General features: G+C 49.1%; 7 protein-coding genes across 7 annotated transcripts; 4 read left to right on the top strand and 3 right to left on the bottom strand.

The window, feature by feature from the left end:
- Positions 1-376: 376 nt before the first annotated feature.
- Positions 377-3,273, top strand: VTP21DRAFT_3601 (uncharacterized protein; the record flags this gene model as incomplete). The annotated part of the gene is made up of 4 exons (XM_069393922.1): positions 377-541; positions 630-870; positions 939-1,363; positions 1,447-3,273. The coding sequence occupies 4 exons, from the start codon at positions 377-379 to the stop codon at positions 3,271-3,273; spliced, it is 2,658 nt and encodes an 885-aa protein (XP_069249039.1).
- Positions 3,274-4,039: 766 nt separating this feature from the next.
- On the bottom strand, positions 4,040-5,374 carry VTP21DRAFT_3600 (uncharacterized protein; the record flags this gene model as incomplete). The annotated part of the gene is made up of 3 exons (XM_069393921.1): positions 4,040-4,990; positions 5,054-5,234; positions 5,304-5,374. The coding sequence occupies 3 exons, from the start codon at positions 5,372-5,374 to the stop codon at positions 4,040-4,042; spliced, it is 1,203 nt and encodes a 400-aa protein (XP_069249038.1).
- A 597-nt stretch (positions 5,375-5,971) lies between these two features.
- Positions 5,972-6,975, top strand: VTP21DRAFT_3599 (uncharacterized protein; the record flags this gene model as incomplete). The annotated part of the gene is made up of 2 exons (XM_069393918.1): positions 5,972-6,098; positions 6,161-6,975. 2 exons carry the CDS (start codon positions 5,972-5,974, stop codon positions 6,973-6,975), a joined length of 942 nt encoding a protein of 313 aa, XP_069249037.1.
- Positions 6,976-7,202: 227 nt separating this feature from the next.
- VTP21DRAFT_3598 (uncharacterized protein) lies at positions 7,203-11,094 on the bottom strand (the record flags this gene model as incomplete). The annotated part of the gene is made up of 2 exons (XM_069393917.1): positions 7,203-10,766; positions 10,828-11,094. 2 exons carry the CDS (start codon positions 11,092-11,094, stop codon positions 7,203-7,205), a joined length of 3,831 nt encoding a protein of 1,276 aa, XP_069249036.1.
- A 492-nt stretch (positions 11,095-11,586) lies between these two features.
- Positions 11,587-11,842, top strand: VTP21DRAFT_3597 (uncharacterized protein; the record flags this gene model as incomplete). The annotated part of the gene is made up of 2 exons (XM_069393916.1): positions 11,587-11,700; positions 11,798-11,842. 2 exons carry the CDS (start codon positions 11,587-11,589, stop codon positions 11,840-11,842), a joined length of 159 nt encoding a protein of 52 aa, XP_069249035.1.
- A 172-nt stretch (positions 11,843-12,014) lies between these two features.
- Positions 12,015-14,249, top strand: VTP21DRAFT_3596 (uncharacterized protein; the record flags this gene model as incomplete). The annotated part of the gene is made up of 4 exons (XM_069393915.1): positions 12,015-12,981; positions 13,054-13,322; positions 13,386-13,513; positions 13,580-14,249. The coding sequence occupies 4 exons, from the start codon at positions 12,015-12,017 to the stop codon at positions 14,247-14,249; spliced, it is 2,034 nt and encodes a 677-aa protein (XP_069249034.1).
- A 361-nt stretch (positions 14,250-14,610) lies between these two features.
- VTP21DRAFT_3595 (uncharacterized protein) lies at positions 14,611-15,512 on the bottom strand (the record flags this gene model as incomplete). Its single annotated transcript, XM_069393914.1, has 6 exons — positions 14,611-14,784; positions 14,844-14,988; positions 15,048-15,121; positions 15,184-15,248; positions 15,315-15,401; positions 15,491-15,512. 6 exons carry the CDS (start codon positions 15,510-15,512, stop codon positions 14,611-14,613), a joined length of 567 nt encoding a protein of 188 aa, XP_069249033.1.
- Positions 15,513-16,416: the final 904 nt, after the last annotated feature.

Genomic DNA, 16,416 nt, shown 5'->3' with positions numbered 1-16,416 from the left:
TATATTTGTCTCAAACTAGAATACTAATTTTGAAACACTTTGATATTTTTATTTTTATATGATATTAACATTCATTTTTCTCCCTTTTCAATCTTGTATACTTTCTTTTCTATCCTGTATTGCGATTTGACTTACTTTTTCCCACATACACTCTACTGAAGTAAAGGTATTAGTTTGTTTGCATTTTCGCTTGATTCACTTAAGCTTCTTGCCACCGCCTGCTCGTGGCTTGAATATCCAAATCGCGAAATATACATGTGCTCCATCCAAAAGTGGGGAAATTTTTTTTTTTTTTTGATTTTTGTCCATCTGCACCTTTGTTATTGACTGGCGATTGTTACCCCCTCGCGCCTCCTTTCATCGGAACGGTGAAACCATGCCAACCCGGCAGCTATACCAACAAGATTACCACTCCATTTTCAGAGCATATACAAAGAAGGGCGCTCACTTCATTGACGAACGTTTCCCACCTGGGGCCCTCTCGCTTGGAACGCGATTGCCTGAGCTGGGAGAGGGGAACATCGAGTGGAAGAGAATCAAGGTGAGCATCTTCATCCGTCTCCCTGCTGCTTTCCAGCTCGCTTGACTCTCTCCATGGTTTAATGTTGGCATTATTGGTTCTGGAACAGGATATATGTCCAAATCCCATCTTGGTTCAGCTCAAGGAGGACGGCACTATCGGCAATGATGTGATACAGGGCGCTGTTGGCAACTGCTGGCTTATTGCCGGAATGACGGTGCTGCGCATTCATCCGCCTCTGGTGGACAAGGTTGTTCCCTACTGGCGACAACAGGGTTGGGAGTACAATCTTGAGTTTCCGCAGACGATAATTGGGGAGGAGAGATACCGCACGCTGGATGAGCATCCAGGTATCTCTTTGATTTGAGTTTCTCATTGACGAGGATTATGGGTTTTAATTCGCAAACTGTGATGGTAGGCGTATTTCGATTTCGCTTCTATCATTTCGGAGAATGGGTAGAGGTAGTGGTCGATGACTATCTCCCCACTTGCGACGGGCAGCTCGTGTATGCGCGCTCATCGAATCCGCGTGAATTTTGGCCCTCCCTACTAGAGAAGGCCTACGCCAAACTATGTGGATCCTATGAGTCCCTGGAAACAGGGAGCGCCTCGATGGCGTTCATCGAATTTACCGGCCGGGTCTCCGAGACCATCGAGATGTTTGGGCCGCATATCAAAATGCGCGCCACGAATGGAGAGTTGTTTAAACATCTAAAAAAGGCTCATCGCGCCAGCGCATTGATGAGCTCCTGTATATCCCCCGAGCATCTGCAGAAAACCGGAAATAGGGCATCCCTACATGACTTAATAGACGAAACCCTTCCAAACGGATTAATTATTGGGGTAACTCTCTGATTAGCAGATCAACCTAAATTCATGGGATCATGGTGCTATAATTTTAATGCATGTACTTTTTGTGCCCACAGCACTCTTATAGCATTACAGATCTACGACACATTGGCACACCCTGGTACGCTCCATGGAAGAAACGGGATATATGTCTAGTTCGCTTGCATAATCCGTGGGGCATGCGTGAATGGAATGGAGCTTGGGCGGATAACTCTGAAGAGTGGAAACTTCTGAGCAAGGCCAAGCGTCGCAAGTGGGGCGCGAAATCGGGCGACAATGGCGACTTTTGGATGGTAGGAGACATTGGATCCCACTTTGTGGAGTGTATTCCTACTTTAACGGGCCGTTATCTTTTTTTTTACCAGTCATTTGACGATTTTTGCGCGCAGTTCACTCATCTCATTATTGCTCGCGAGTTGAATACATCCCCCTTCGGCCTTGGCAAAATACGGTGGAGAGCGTTTGCATTTCGTGGCCTTTGGTCCAAAGTGGCCAACACCACCGGGGGTTGCATCAATCATCTTGGGACCTTCCATCTGAATCATCAGTATATCTTCACACTTCGCGAAGAATCCTATATCCTCATCTCGCTGATGCAGCGTGATCGGCGTCGCGAACTTCACCCCATCCTCAACACCCGCAACAACCTTACCATCGGGTTTGTAGTGCTACGTGTGGAGATGAATCGTAAACAGCGCATTACTAACCCACGGTACGATGTGGTGGGGAAGGTGACCTTCACGGATGCATGCGAGGTATCGGCGAGGTTCCTGCTCCCGGCCGGCCGGTTTGTGATCGTCCCCTCTACTTTCCAGCCAAACGAGGAGGGAGAGTTCTACCTGCGAATATACTTCTCATCGGAAAAGAGTAAAGTGAAGGAGCTGGAGCAGGTTGCGATGCCAAGTCCCTGGTGGTACCCGAGGTGGTTATATGGAGGAAAGGACTACTATCGCGGGTCCTTCCGGGTGTCGATCGTGAGCGCGAGGCTCAAACTACCACGCGGAATCAAAGAACGGCCGATCAAGGAATCACCAAAATCTACAAACGGCACCTCTACCCTCCAGAGCGACAGCCTCCAACTTAACGAGAGATCCCAGAGAGCGGGTGGGAAGATGGTGGCCGATGGGTTCGATACTTATTGCCGGCTGATATTTGTGCACGCCCGCACCGGCAATATCGTCGAGGAGTTTATCACGCCCAAGTGTCGCAACACCGCGCAGCCCTTTTACGACGTGGATTACCTGTTTTATGCAAGGCACCCCGAGAAAATCGGCGTTGTCATCCAGTGCTTCCGCCAGCGCCTTCTCCTCCCTGACGAGCTCCTCGGCGAAATCCGCGTGCATGGCCGCCGATATTGCCAACCAGAAAAGGCCGGGCGTATCTGGGAATTTACGCGGCCGCTCTGCAGAATTAAGCGAGCCCGTCGTTCGGAGAAGCAGTTGGATGAGAAGATATCTACCCCTTCTTTGCCCGAGGCAGAGCGGCGGTCACGAACAAATCATGTTGTGGAATCTCCTCTTCCAGCTCCGCCTGTTGCTCCTTCCAATCTTAGAGGCGATATTAATAGACCAGGGGCGCGGACCTCGATCCTGGCGGTGCTGCAGGCAGATGGGAGCATAGGGATCGCCGGGCTCCCCGAGGCAGAGGGAAACCGCAGAGAAAATTCAGACTCCCCTCATCACTCGCTCTACTCCAATGGAAGCAGCCCGGGAACCGCCAATACAGCCAGCGCCACCACCATAGTTGAATCCCCAGATACACCTTCGATCTCGACCTCTCCGCACTCTTCGTTCGGTCCCACTTCCAATCCCGCCCCACCCTTTAACCAGCCAAACTCCAAATTCCGACACGTGGTTGCCGGGACCGGTGACATTAAATTGCGCATCATGTTTAGTAGAATTTGAATGTTGGGACGTAAATTCTGTTGTTACAATAGCTGCCACCATCTATATACTAATTGTCTCATACCCACATGGTTTCCAAGCATACTTTATCCTTCTTATGAATACTATACACACTAATCTTCTAATACACTAATGTCCCACTCACTAAATGTCATTCGATATGCACTGAATAAATATTTTTTAATTTTTTTTTATTTTTTACACTTTCGCTGAGTGAAAATGGAATTATTGAAAGAAATGTTAAAGAGAGAACGCTCGCCTAACCGTGCTAATGTGATTTAACTCAACCCGACCGCCTATGCCATCACTCTTTATTATCACCCCTCTCGGATCTGCTATTGACGTTGCTAAGCTTAATTTGGGTCTAAGAGTAGAACTAACTATGCTATCCTACAAAATAGGTAGCTACATGCATGAGTTTTAATCCATCGCCCTTAAGTGGTGGGCCATTCCGACATAGCGTAGTTTTTTAAGCAAAGAACAGCAAATAAATAAACAGATTTATTTATGAACCATACCAAATAGAATAACAGAATATAGAGTCGTGGAATCTCTTATCAAGTTCCTCAGTGCTATTGAACCATACAACATAAAGAGTTGGTAATATATATTGTGTATATAAATTAAACTGATCGTGCTGATATAGGAGAAGATTGACACTGAATTAAAGTTTGCCTATCTAACCGGGAACAACATGTGCTCCCTAAAAAAATTAAAGCCAAATATGCATAGGGAGGACTCTTATATGTCAGGGATCGAGCAAGGTCTATTTCGAGGTGGCAAATCCAACACGATCTTTCCCGAGATCATAGATGGTATAGAATTTGCGGAGGAATACGTCTCCTACGATGAAAATCGGGCCCATGGGGGGGGGGATATCCAACCCGGTGAACCCACTGATGCATTGCTTCTGCACCTGGAGGATGTAGTCCTCGCCACGGAGGCAGAACTCTTTCCCGTTGAAGGTAAGGCAAAGCTCGGGAAGCGAAGAGACACGCTCGCAGTCAATGGTGTACTGCCCCGACCACGTTCGCTTGGCTCCAATGGCACTGTTAAGCAGTCCGGCGAGGACTGAGGGCATGGCAAGGAGTGACGAGCCAGTATCGATGGCGGCCCCCGTCGGTTCAAGATCGATCTTTTCGTCGCCAAATCGGACCCCCTCGAGCTCCACCTCCCAATACCCCTTGCGGCGCACAGGAGCCCAGTGGATGTCGCCGGAGTAGTGTGCGGGATCCGTGCCGCCAAACACTAACTCTCCTCCATTGCTGTCCTCGCCCTCTGCGCCTCCGTTTAGCCAGACGGAGAAGATCGGCTCGTCCAAGAGCTTCTGCTCCAGCATTTTGTAGAATGGAGGCACCACGTGCTGCACAGCAATACGGTCATACCCGAGCCCAAAAATTCCGTCGAATTTTCCAAAAGCAAAGGTCAGGCCGGGTTCTTTGGTAGACTCTCCAAAATCTTGCCCTTTCACCTCAATATCTCCGACCTTCAGCACATCATTCGAGATGATGCCCTCTAGCGAGCCTGTGCCGTACTGAATGGCAAATTCAGTGCCATTCTCTTTGAAGGTGGTTGACTGCGATCCATCGTAGCGGCGATGGAGAAGACACGCCAAGGAGTTGCAGTGTGTCGAGGGAACCCAGAGGTTGGAGGAGCCGGTGTCAAACACAACGGTAAAAGTTTGCGGGGGGGTACCGAGGGAGATTTCTCCATAATACTATCCCATAGGAAACAAATGTGAGTAGGAGAGAAGCGCCAGGAGAAACTTAACTATACCTACCTGAGCGTTCAAGTAATTGGAGAGAGGAACGCCATGCTCGGGCACCGAAGCAGGAACATACACTTGCTGGATGGTCGACTGCCGGATAGGGCTAATATACTTCTGAGTGAGGTATTCAGCCGTGTAGGAGAGGCGCCGAGTATATTGGGTCGGATCCTCCTTGAATTTCTTGAGGGATATCCTATAAGGGGGAATCATCGGAGGTAAACCATAAGTATATTAGTCACAAATGATAAGGCTGTAATCTTACTTGAATGGATCGGCATTTGCTACCGCCACGAACACGGTGGCGAGAGCAAGGGGTAGGATAGAAAATCGCATGACAATCACGAGCGCGTAAGTATATTTGTGAATCTAACGGAAATGCAGGAGAGCCAAGAGAAAACGAGAAATGCCCTAAAACCACATAAATGGCGCCCGCCAGTCACACAAAATCTAATTGTTGGCGATTGACGACGTCATCATATTTTGACTTCTTTTTCTGTTGAAGCAGTCCGTCAGCAGTCTCATTTTGTCCTGCTTTTCCTCCGAAATACTCATTTTCTTCACCAGCTTACATCGTGCGCACAGGAACCGCAGCGCCTCGAAGAGATAAGGATTGCTTTTGCTCTCAATTCCATACAAGGGTATGCTTATCCTCCTGTTAAGATGAAAATCATGGCTAAACCATTGATTCCCATCGACTAGTTATAACTTTGCAGCTCAACCTTTCTTTTCTTGAGTAGGGTCCGCAAGAAAGAGGGAGTGTATATTGATGTGAGGAAGAGGATTTCTCACCCATTTCTTTTGGTTTTCCATTCGATATATCTGTCCATTAAATACTTTTCAGTTTTTTTATTTCACATTTCCGGATTTTTTTTTTCTCCCTACCTTCTCTCCGCTTTCCTTTTTTATCACTTATCATTTTCAAACTCACCCATGCCCATCCAAGTGAATGACATTCCGGCCATGGTGCATAAGCAGAAGAGGCCGGTGGACGTCGAGAAGATACGTCAGGATAATAGGGAGCGGAAAAAACGCTGGCGAGAATTAAACGAGGAGCGAAGTGGGTGTCATCCTTTCCATTCTCTAACCATTCATGCCTCATTTCTCCACCTATTTGGATAGATAAGGACAATGACCTTCGCTGTCGTGTCAATAAGCGAGCAAACAAGATTTTTGGTGTGGAAGAAACGGAAGAGAAGCGACGGTGGGTTGAAGCAGAGTACAACAAGCGCCGAATGAAGAGGCAAGAGAAGGAACTGCGTAAAAAGGCGATTGCTGGAGTTGCCACAACACAAGGCGGCAACTCCGCGGCCAGTATGGCCGATAATTCCACACATGTGCAAAACGCCATCGAATCCTCATACAATGTCTCGTCACCGTTCAATGCCTCGGGAACGGGCGAGCACACAGCCTCTTCAAAGCATGGCTTCACACCCGGGCTGTTAAAAGAACTTCTAAACGAAGGTCCAGCAAACGTGGACAATGGCAACCTCTCTGGCACAGAAGCAAAGGAGGACTCGCAGCTTCAGGGGCAGCATGCTGACTCAAGTGCTCTAGTAGCGCGGCTACATCATTTGGCTCAAGTGGCAGGGCAGAGTGGAGATCGCTTGATGGTTGCGGCCCTGGCGGCGGCTGCAAATGCGTACGTTTCGGAAAGAGGTCATCATGGGCAGATCCAGACCGTGGGGGAGCAGCCACAGCAGCAGCAGCAGCAGCAGCAGCAGCAACAACAGGGAGGAGAAAATACTAACCAGGCCTCCTCGTCCTCCTCCTCGTCTCCGTCATCTCCATCTGGGACCACGACGCCGGCCGCTGAGCGCGGTGAAGGTGATACGGGGGTTGAAAAGAAAGACGCAGACAAGGTCAAAGAGAAAGGCCGTACGACCATGGACGTGGATGCCGTGATGACGCTAATGAGGCTTAACGAAGCTAGTTAAATTCCGCTGCCTATCACTATGACATATGCACTCATCTCTTTTTCCCTTTGCTGTTTAAAATTATTTCTTTTGTTTCAAAAGAGTTGTTATATTATGTTGAGATAGTTTTCTTACTTTCTTTTTTTTTCCACCGGCCATTTTAAATAGTTTTTTGTTATTAGGTTATAATAAAAATTAAAAAATGTTGATATTTGAAATGACATGTAAATTACAAACACTAAAGTGGATTAGCAAACTCCCTTAAGCACCCTCCATGCCCTCTCCACATTCCGCAATTTTTGCTCACTCTCGTGTGGACGTCCGGGCTCTACGACTACACTATCTTCCTCGCAACACTCACAACCGGAATCCGCCCCGTCACCCCCAGCCTCTCGAATTATCCGATTGACTCGGCAAAGTCGTTCAAGCATCTCGCCAACCGTGCTATGGGAAACGAGGGGAGGATGCGAGATGAGCCGGCGGAGATAGAGAAGATAGGAGGCAAGAATGCTGGTGAACTCGGGCTGGGAGATACTGGGCGGGGTAGGGGGAAGAGTCGGCCCCTCTGAGGATCCGGTTGTGGCTGAAGGAGAGGCGACAGAGGGAGAGATGGGCATGGCCCGCGATAGATCAATCCAGGCCTCGAAACCCCACATGCCCACGAGAAAATCGGCAATGGTCTCCACCTCGCGCTCTAGCTCTCTCAGAGGGGAGCATGTCTTCTCCCTACACGCTTCTTTTCGCTCGTCCATTGTGCTGGATTTGGATTTTCGAGGGGCAAATATATCGTCGACGCTTTCCTCGCCATAATCCGCATCCTGGTTGAATAGATCCTCCTCCTCTTCCCTCGCCGCATCTATCTCACCTCCTACCGGTCGATCCTGCAGCAAAGAGATCTCATCCTCTATCTCGCCGGTAAGCACAAGAAGCTGGACCTCTATATTCCTTCTTTGCTCCGCGACTGTTCTTGACTTCGCCAGCACTCGTAATGCTTCCTGTGGCTTCCCCCGCCTCAACAATGCTATTCCGACAAATGTGAATGCAATAATCTGCTTAGTCATATCTGAATGAGCGCACTCAAGCCCTGCAATGCTCTCGTGTGGATTGTGTTTTTCCGCCCCACCCTGCTGTGAACAATGGGGGTGGTGACGCGGCTCAATCTCCTTAAGCCGTAAAATGAGGGATTCACCCATTTCGAGATGACCGAAATGGTAGGCCTCGACGGCGGCTGCCACTAGAGCATACCAGTATGCGGTTGAGAATGGATCGGTTGTGTGCATAATCGAGGAGAGCATGTTTTCTTCATCAACCAGATGCTGCTCGGACATATCGGCCTCATCTGAGCCAACAATTTTGGGGGTGGAGCCTATCGTAGAGAGCAATCTCATGTACACACCACGAAGTTTATGCAGGGCGTGGAGATTGGCAAGCAAAGCAAGGGGGATGGTTGAGCTGTTGGGTCGGTTCCATGGGGGCAACTTGGCCTCATCATCATCATCATGCGTCAGCAAAGGCTCCTCGAGCGTAGAAATTAGGCCGGAAGTGTGCTTAAACGTATAAAGGGCCTCTTCCCACATAATACTGCCGACTAATCCCTCCGAGCCCTTCTTCCCACACTCATTTCTACTCTCGTTCGTGCCCTCATGCGCAGCCTCTTGCTCGTCCCTCATGGTTTCTTCCGAGATGATTCCCTTGAACCATTTCAGCCCAAGATTGCCCTCATCAGCCTCGAGCATAGCCTGCTTTGGTAACGTATTGACGGCCGATTGCCAGAAATATTGCGCAAGGCTGCGTGCAAGGTTCGCAACCGGGACGGCAATTTCTATTTGCATTGCTACTGTGGCATACACTCTAGCGAGCGAGCTCGAAATCTGGTCTCGATCGGAGGATACTAGCTCCGCCAGGTTTAGAGTACGTAATGCCGAATATAGTACAGAGAGTCGTGTTACATTTGGATTGCCTCCGCAGAGTTCTGCCTCGCTAATGCGGAGCCAGCGCCCCGCTGCAACCGCCTCATTAGGCTCTTTCTCCCACGGGGCAAAGTCTACAGAAAAGCAGCGCCGCAAAAGAAATCTAGAGCCTTCCAGAAATATTCCCAGAACGAGGCGCCATGATTGTTGTGAAGTAGAGTGGGGTATCTGTAAAGAGTCCATTAATGTGCTGTACACTTGTCGCGGGGGTAAACCGGCTATTTTGGGTGCCCGCTTTCCTTGAGATTTTGTGCCATGGGCGTGGTGTTCTTCGGTCCGACGGCGGTGTCGACGAGTAGAAGATGAACTGCTCCCGTATCGCGATAGATATAAGAGGCACACTAGGAAAAAGCATGCTCTCGCCAACCACCATCCCCAAGTTACGTCCATCCCACTGCCTCCACTCAGGTAAGATCCTCCACCAATTGCCTTCTCGTCGTGGTGATGAGGGTGTTCGGATCCAATTCCGCCTTTTTCACCTATCATCGAGGGCGAATAGAACAGGGTAACGGAAAGGAACGCTGCAAGCAGCAATTTGGACGAGGATCCACTCTCCGATTTCTCGCTGGTGGAGGGGCTAATGCTCGAAGGAGAAGGAGACACAGACTCACGGTCGGAGAGGATGTCCTCGTCCGAGCCGATATCGTCGTCGGTCGAGCCCATCTCTCCTGCCGCAGCGGAGGCAGCAATATTTGCCTGCCTTTTCATTTCCATCTCTGCCAAACACTTCTCTAAGAGCTCTTTCCCGCCCGGTAGGGTTCGCAATGCGCCACGGAGCATATCCACCTCTTCTCGTAGTTCACCGTTGCTTTTCCTCAAATAGTGGATATATTCTGTGGCTTTTCTAAGAATGGTGGCCTTGTTTAGCTTGGTGGCTGCTACCACTCCATCGATTTCTTCCACCGAATCTTTTGAACGAAGATTACAAAGCGCTGGAACGGCATTCTTTAGATCCGTGATACGGTCATTGATGTTATTGCGATAGCGGCGTTCAATTGCGTTGTGCGCCACCTTTTTTTGCTGCTTCATGAGTGGGGTAAATGAAGGATGAGGTTGAGGCGGGGCGATGGGTTTTCGAATGCGTGGAATAGCAATTTTGTTGGGTTGTGGGGGGGCTTGATTGGTAGGGGTGGGGAGAAGAGGGAGGGACGTTGGGTTGCTATCAGCTGAAGGGGCAGGCCATATACCATTATTTAGCATCAACAGAGCCTTGAGCATGGGCTCAGTTGCAGAGGATTGACCAGCTGAGGAGAGAGCGGTGGATGTGGGGAGGTTGATTGCAGGGGCAAACTCATGCTGCGCACTGATGCCGAGCGATGGGTTTGGTACATCAAGAGCTCCGGTATTCGGGTCGGTAAGAGAAGCTCTTTTCTTTGCGCCAGTTTGTTTTTTGGCATTGCTTTTGCTGACGGTGGAGGTGGAGCTTGACTTTGCTGAGTTGGAGGGTGAACTTTTCTGCTTTCGCTTCTTTGTTTTTGCATCCGCTGGATTTACGCCAGATGCACGCCCGTCATTCTTCTTCCGCTTGGTCGCTCTTCCTGTGCCCTCCCCTGGTATCGCAGTTTCGTTTTGCTGATGGGGCGATGGGGAGGTCATCTCAAGTGGTTGAGGTGGGGGAGAAGGCAGGGTGAGATTCGAAAGCAAGCTGTCAAACATGAGTTGCTGGAAGGTATTATCGGCGGAGAATGTATGAGGAGCAGCTGATGGCGAAACTGGTGAGACAGGAAAATGAAGTGTGTCTGTAGCATGTTCGGGAGAATTAAGGGTTATAAGATGGTTATCGGGTGAAGAACTGATAGATTCGGACAAGGTCTGAGGAGAGGAAGAAAGTGCTTCCTTTTTCTATTATAAGAGAAATTTAGACAACATTATCTGGACCGATTCCATGGAGAAACATGAATACCTCATTATCTGGATCGAATTCGAGAAATATCTGTGCGGTGGCCAACATAGGATCTTCAGACGGTAAACTTGAATTTCTATCCGGGCTACTTTCTGCTGGGGTAGTCTGGTTGTTTATTTCCCCGTCGTCACCGCCCATGGCCCCGTCTTGGCGAATGGCGGTTGTGAACTCATCAAAAAAAGACTCGCACATGAGCAGATCTTGTAACCCATGCAGGTCCGGAGGATGGAGCTGAGAAAGGTATGTATCGTTTTCGAAGCTCGTCATTTAAGTAATACGTAAAAACAATGATATCTAAGATTAGTACTGAGCTTCGGCAATATTACAGAATAGAAGAGGAGATAAAGTGAAAAGAAAATCGTACAATTTATTTAACTTTTTCAGATAAAATATGAAGCATAGCAAACTAAAGGGTTGAATAACCTCAGGAGAGAAAAGCTAGCCAATCAGGAAACAATCCTCTCAGCTATTTATGCTGCGCCACAAAGAACAGTTTTCGTAAAGTCATTAATATTGGTGAGTCCATTCATTCCTGTGCTATTAAATATAAATATAGAGGTAGCAAATTGTACAAGCTTATTCATAATCGATAGATCATGAGGAAATAAAACTATACGAAGGAGTTTCCGTAAAATAATACTTTTCTAAAGAAACCGGACCTTCTTTAGAGTATCAATATCAAATAAATATTGATTATTCTCTATCTTTTTCTTTTATAGTAGTGATTTCGGGGGAGAGAACTCCCCACTAACAAAAATTATGGCACCGAGACGCCCCGGAGGGCGTTCGCACCAGTGTCCGCCGAACGGTTGTGCAATGTCAGCAGACACTGATGAAGCCGACGCCGTCTTGACCACATCGACTTCTGCCCAGGTAAGTATGAGGAATCTAGACACGCGCAACACGCTTCATTTTATATCAGTTTGAGGGAAATTCCATGGCTTAGGAGTTGTGGGATTTCTAATCCTAGGGAATTTTGATTATTGGACGAGGGCTGGTGACGCAGTACACGTAGCGAGAGAGAAGCTATTTTTTCATAGATCTTAATCAATTCCGAGGGGGTTGCAATCGATCTTTTCTTTCAACACTGTCAGTGGTATTTGCTCGGCCACAGTGTCCAAATCACTAACATCTACGCTGATCTTCATATACCTTAGATCCATAGTTTTTTATATTTTTATTTGACCATGGATCACCATCAGCAATCAAATCATCAGCAGCCGAACAACTTCCTTTCTTCTTTCCCCTCGATCGCACCTAACAATGCTAATGCAGTAAGTTTTCCATTAATGCAGCTGGCACAACAAAATTCCACAGGTTTGGAGTCCTCTATACCATCATCTAAGAGTCTCTCCATGTCGCAATCTTTTTCTCTTTCACATCAACAAAACGCCACTCTAAATATGCAACAAACACAACAATCCCAGTTGTTACAGCAGCAACAATTACAACAACAACACCAGCAGCAGCAGCAACAACACCAGCAGCAGCAACAACATTCTCCTCCATCACATAAATTCCAGCAACGGCTGCCACCACAGCAACCGCAACAGACACAACTCAATGCTCCTTCCTCACCCGGCCAACAGCTTTCACGTCCATTTATACCTAAAACTTCAAAACCTTCGGTCCCTCCATCACCTTCTTCATCCTCTACCGATCCGGCAGCTAATTCCAGTGAGGCACAGGCTCCATCGCAGCATTCCTCCTCTACGCCTACTGCCACTGCGCAAACTACCCAGCCTGAGACACCTGAACTCAACCCGATGCAAAAGCGCGAACTTGAAGCTTATATGCGCCGTGATTCTCTCTATCAGCACACACTTGACGAGCAACACCGGCGCTTCTGCGAGCTTGCAAACCAGAAGAAGCGTGAAATTGAAATTGCCAACGCGGAAAAACACGAGCGAGCTCTCCCTGGAGCGCTTCCGTTTGGATACGGCTATGCTGGATATGGCAATGGAACCACAGGTCGTCGATTTGCTATCATTCTCCCTGGGGAGAGGAAGCGGACCCGAAGATCGCGAGAATTTAGGTTTACGGATGATGCGGTGAGCGAACTCTCCTTAAAGGAGGAGAATCTAGTGCCAATACGGTTGGAACTCGAGTTCGATGGGTATAAGCTGCGAGACACGTTTACATGGAATTTAAATGGTACCCCTATAGAGCATTCTACGGTTTTGAGTCAGAGTCCCCGTTAACCGGCCCGTTTTTACTATTGTTTAGAAAACCTTGTCACTCCTGAACATTTTGCTGAAGTCCTCTGCGAGGATATGAAGCTTCCACCCTCGAGCTTCACGTCTGCCATTGCCAAGTCAATTCACGAACAGGTGCAAGACTATCACACCCATGCCCCCAGCTTTACCGTTGAGGAACTAGAAGCCTATACAGAGCAGGGAGTGGACCTGGGTGATTCGGAGGTGAAGCACGAAAAGTCGGCGGACGAACGCCCTACCAAGAGAATACGCGCGGAAGAATTGCGTATATTGATCAAGGTAAGGGGTGCACTTTTCTATCTTTATTTCCTTTTTTTTTTTACACGTTTTCGGTGTTCATAGCTGGACATCACCGTGGGCAATGTTGCGCTCGTGGATCAGTTTGAGTGGGATATTTCATGTCCAAAAAACAATCCCGAAATGTTTGCCGATAAGCTGGCTAATGAATTGGGTCTGGGCGGCGAATTCAAGTAAGTCGGCACTGGTCGATACTGGTTCCATCGATTGAATTCATTTCTCATCCTCATTGCTCCTAGGACGGCCATTGCCCATTCTATTCGTGAACAAGTGCAGGTGTACCGCAAATCCTTACTCCTGGCAGGCCACGAGTTCGACGGGGGACCGATCCTTGACGACGACCTCCGCTCCGGTTTCCTTCCCCCCGTAGAAGATGTATACCGTGGAGAGGAATCCGCCAACCACTTCACGCCGCAACTTGTCCAGCTATCCGAACTGGAGCTGGAGAAGCTGGAGCGCGATCGTGAGCGTGACGCACGACGGAAACGCCGTCAAACGCGCGGGAGACGAGGGGTTACCCTTCCCGATCGTGAGCCGCTGAAAACCCACCGTACCAGCATGCATGTTCCCCATTTGGTGCGCAATTTAGCGGAGGTCGATGACGAGGTGCTGGGCGTGTCAAGCGGGCACGCCACGCCTCCGTCGGGGATAATGTATCCGCCGATGGGCAGTGGGCATACCCGGAAATACCCCTATATGGAGGGAGGATTCGGCGTGCCCACTGGCCCTGCGGGCGGCCAGGGAGTCCCCCACTCTCCGATCCCGGCCTCCGGCGGGGTAAGGCGCTCCACACGACAGCAGATGCTTAGAACGGAGGCGCGGTCGATGAGTGGTACCCCGCATGAGGGGCTGTTCACCTTCCCATCCAACGCCTCGCCCGGGGATCCAAGGAGGATGTATCGGACATAGCGGAGGAGCTCTGGCTCATTTCATATCTTTTTTACCTCTGGTGCTTTGACTCATCCATATACCGGCGTTTAGGGAACTACAGTGGCGTGGTATTTATTAGCTTACTTAATACTTTTGCTTGTGACGCTTTATCCCTTCGCTCTTCCTGTGGGGGGTAGAGAGTGGTTTCTATTGTTGTATAAGGAGAGAGTAGGAAGATCAGTCTTTGTTTTTCTCCTTTTCTTGTAAAGATTTCTTCATTTTTCTTTGTAATTTATTCTCATAAAAAATCTATTTGCTTGAAGGAAAGAAACGACGCCATCCATGGCTCTCTCTATATATATAGGGGGGGGGGGGAGTGTGTGTGCGTATTCTAAGTCGTCTATTCGTTTTTGGAGAGAAGGAAAGTGCGCAACTTGTCTAGTGCTCTATAACGGTGGGAGATGGTGTTCTTCAAATCTTTGGGCATCTCGGCGTAGGTTTGTGTGAACCCTTCGGGCTGGAAAATGGGGTCCCATCCAAAGACGGCCGACCCGCGGGGGGGGACAATCGTACCCTATGTGAAAGAACAGCGTCAAAGGAGAGAGGGTGAAGAAGGGGGAGGGTTGGGCTTACGTCTGTTCTTCCCTCGAACAGAATTGGCTCGGACCCAGGGCCCTCAGAGTATGCAAAGGTGCACAAGGCATAGCCGCTTTTGTCCTCGAATCCGGCCAACAAGCGATTGAGCCCATCATGGCCCAATCCCGCCATGAACCATTTGCTACGAAATCCAATTGAAATCAATGCATGAAGGCAACATGCTGTGAAGAGATAGGTTACATGTATGGCCCTGGCAGTCCGTTCAGGGCATTGAAACAGAGACAGGTATCTTCAGTAATGACGGCACACTTCAACTGTATAGGAAGAGTCAGTAAGAGCGTGGCAATTCGATGACTAATGCATCCTGGAGAGGCACCTCTTCTGCAGCACGACGGCATTTATCAGCGGAGACCTGCTGGCTGGTGCCCTGGATCTCTTCCACTAGAGAGGGAGGCCAAAGAGTGAGCACGGTGGGGATATATAAACATAATTAGAAATCCAATATACAGTCTAACTTGTGTGGGATAAGCTCGAGAGCATCGCCCAGGATCGCCTGCACCTCGGCAAGTTTGTTCTTGTTGCCCGTCACAAACACTAGAGGAGAGGGGGAGGAGGCAGAGAGATTAGCAAGCGGCGATCTTGAGAAGCACGGGCGCGCATGGCCCCAAATCCTTGCCCATTACCGAGTTTCTTCCTAGCCTCCATGTGGGATTTAATAAACAAAAGCGAGGGGGCCACACGGCAAATCAGTGCTTTATTTGGTTGGCCCGTGTGTTTTATTTTTCGCCTAGGTTGCGGCGTGGGGGGACTATGGCACAGCTCCTTGTCCAATCTAAATGAAAGGAAAGGGACTCATACCCCTTACGTTTTCCTCTGGGCCTCTTTTCATTTCCCTGTCTTAATCTCCCCCCCCTCCCTCGCTCTCTTTCCGCGCCTTGCCCTCTCCCCACGAGCACGCCTAGCTGCACCGCCTCTATTGCCGGCCGCTGACATCATCGCGCCCATCTCCATTGCGCTCGGCCCGCCTTTATTTTTGGTGTGTTCTTTTTTTAAACAAGGTTTCTTTTTTTGGGTGCTAATTGCGTGTTCCCTGTTTCTGCCCATTGATTCATCCACGCCTGCATTCCCAGATCAGCGTCTGGCCTTCTTCGCTTGTTTTCCGTGATCGCCCGGCCGATTGCCTCTGATCGCCCGGAACACATCCACATCCACCGGTTATTTCGAATTCAGCTCGTTTCAGTTTAGGCTAAATATACGGGAGCAATAGGGCGTCCACCCTTGGTAAGTTTCAGTCCCAGTTGACTATTTAAGTCGAAGGGGGGGAAAATAGATGGGTATGGATGGGCACTGATCTCTTGTTCCCGTCCAGAGGTGTAATGAGATACTCGGCCTGATTGTGGTCCAATCGAAACAGGGTCGTGACTATTGCACTTTTCGCTTGTAGTTAGCCGCATCTCCGTGTATTGTACGTGCCGAATTCCTCCGCTCTCTCCTGACAGCGGCGGGGGGATTGCCCATGTGCATAGAATTGGATCTAACCCGTGTTCTGTCTGCTAGGCCATTATATCATACCTCCCTGTGGGAAAAAAAAACCTCATATCGCGTCTCT

The sequence above is a fragment of the Calcarisporiella thermophila genome (genome assembly GCF_041956535.1).
Source record: "Calcarisporiella thermophila strain CBS 279.70 unplaced genomic scaffold VTP21scaffold_18, whole genome shotgun sequence".
Taxonomy (NCBI): domain Eukaryota; kingdom Fungi; phylum Calcarisporiellomycota; class Calcarisporiellomycetes; order Calcarisporiellales; family Calcarisporiellaceae; genus Calcarisporiella; species Calcarisporiella thermophila.
The sequence above is the reverse complement of the archived record's forward strand: the minus strand, read 5'-3'. Positions and strand labels throughout refer to the sequence as shown.